The 2,024-nt window shown below is 41.4% G+C and overlaps 1 protein-coding gene across 1 annotated transcript; it reads right to left on the bottom strand.

The window, feature by feature from the left end:
* Positions 1 to 1,166: 1,166 nt before the first annotated feature.
* LOC108466118 (uncharacterized) lies at positions 1,167 to 1,538 on the bottom strand. The gene has a single exon (XM_017766479.1). The coding sequence runs from the start codon at positions 1,536 to 1,538 to the stop codon at positions 1,167 to 1,169; it is 372 nt and encodes a 123-aa protein (XP_017621968.1).
* Between the last annotated feature and the right edge of the window lie 486 nt (positions 1,539 to 2,024).

Here is a 2,024-nt window from a genome sequence, read left to right as displayed (position 1 = left end):
TTTTTGGGAAAATGTGAGAGGAAAAGATCCCAACTCCCCACAACAATCACAACCCATAAAATCCTCCCCACTAACCATATCCAACTACTTCAGACTCCTAACTCCACCAAACCTCTAACAGACAACCGAGCAAAAATTATCACCCACGCTCACGCAGGGATTCGAACACAAAACCTCCAACACCCTAACTCCTTACCACCTGAACCAGTAGGCTCATTCTAATACGAATTAACAGGCAGTTTTATATAAGCCCACTCAACAAGGGTAAGGCTTGAATCTAAAATAACAAAGTTTTTCCAAAAGAAGACTTGAACCCAATATCTCACACACACACCTTGAACACTTAACCACTGAAGTAAATACACATTTGTGAAAAAAATTATAGAAACAAGAATAAATTAATCTGGGCGTTACAACTCTAGCCCTTAAAAGAAATTTTGGCCTTGAAATTTTCCTGATCCGAACAGATGAGGATACTGCTGACGCATCAAATCCTCAGGTTCCCACGTGGCTTCCTTAGTACCAAGTTTCCACCACAGAACATTCACTAACGGTATGGACTTCCTACTCAGAACCTTAATATCTCGATCCAAAATCTAAAATGACTCCTCCTCAAAAGTCAGGTCCGGTCTAACCTTGATCTTCTCAACAGAGACAACGTGAGATAGATCAGATTGATATCGCCTCAACACCGACACGTGAAACACGTCATGGATGCAGTTTAACTCTAGAGGTAGCTCCAACTAATAAACGACTGGTCCCACACGATTCAGAATCTGATACGGCCCAATGAACCTAAGGCTCAACTTTCCCTTACGACCAAACCTCAGAACTTTCTTCCACGGAGAAACCTTAAGAAATACAAAGTCACCTATAGAGTACTCTATCTATCAGAGGTCGCCTTAAGACGATCCTGAATTAGTTTAACCTTATCTTCAATCTCGAAAACCAACTCATAACCCAAACCTCGATGCTCACCCAACTCAGTCCAACATAGGGGAGTACAACACGTATGACCATACAAAGCCTCGTAAGGTGCCATCTGAATGCTAGACTGGAAACTATTATTGTAGGCAAACTCAGCTAGCGGCAGAAAATCCTCCCAACTACCTCGAAAATCAATCACACAACTCCAAAGCATCTATTCCAGTATTTGAATCACCCTTTCAGATTGACCAATACAACTTGCGAAGATCCCGATATATCTTATTACCACCGATAAGCATAGTATAAGTACTACTATACGCCTCCCTCAGAATCGACTGTATCAGATCAGAATCATTCAGTACACACACCCAACCTCGAAAACACAAAACTTCATCCTTATTCAGCCCAAAATTAGAAGTACTGCCACTCTCAACCTGATGAAACTGCAGAACTAGAGAATCACTCCCTAACTGCTTTTCTCGAATCTGCCCAATCCAAGTCGACTTAACTTGCAATTTGGCTAATAGACTCCTATCATCGAACAAAATAAGATGAGTGAATATCGTCCTCAAATCAGTTATCGTTCTACAACTGAGAGCATCGGCCACCATATTGGCCTTACCAGGATGATACTCTATCGTGCTGTCATAGTCTTTAAGCAACTCAATCCATCGGTGCTGCCTAGGATTTATCTTCTTTTGATTAATGAGGTACTTGAAGCTTTTGTGATCAGTGTTGATGATACACCTCTCACCATATAGATAATGCCTCAAGATCTTTAATGCAAAAACCATAGCAGCCAACTCGAGATCATGCGTTAGATAATTCCCTTCGTGTGTCTTAAGCTGATGGGACCATAAGCCACAACCTTACCATCTTGAATCAGTACACATCCTAAACCGACGTGCGATCGTATCACTGTACACCACAAAATCTTTACCAGATTCAAGTCAGACGTAACAGAGATCGAGTCGAATGCACTTGAGCTTCTCAAGCTCAATTATTATGATCGCCTAAACAAAAGAAACACCCTTACGTAGAAGCTTAGTCAAAGGAGCTGCAATCAAAGAGAACCCCTCAACAAAATGCCGATAATA

Source organism: Gossypium arboreum, chromosome 6, assembly GCF_025698485.1.
Source record: "Gossypium arboreum isolate Shixiya-1 chromosome 6, ASM2569848v2, whole genome shotgun sequence".
In the NCBI taxonomy this organism is placed as follows: domain Eukaryota; kingdom Viridiplantae; phylum Streptophyta; class Magnoliopsida; order Malvales; family Malvaceae; genus Gossypium; species Gossypium arboreum.
The sequence above is the reverse complement of the archived record's forward strand: the minus strand, read 5'-3'. Positions and strand labels throughout refer to the sequence as shown.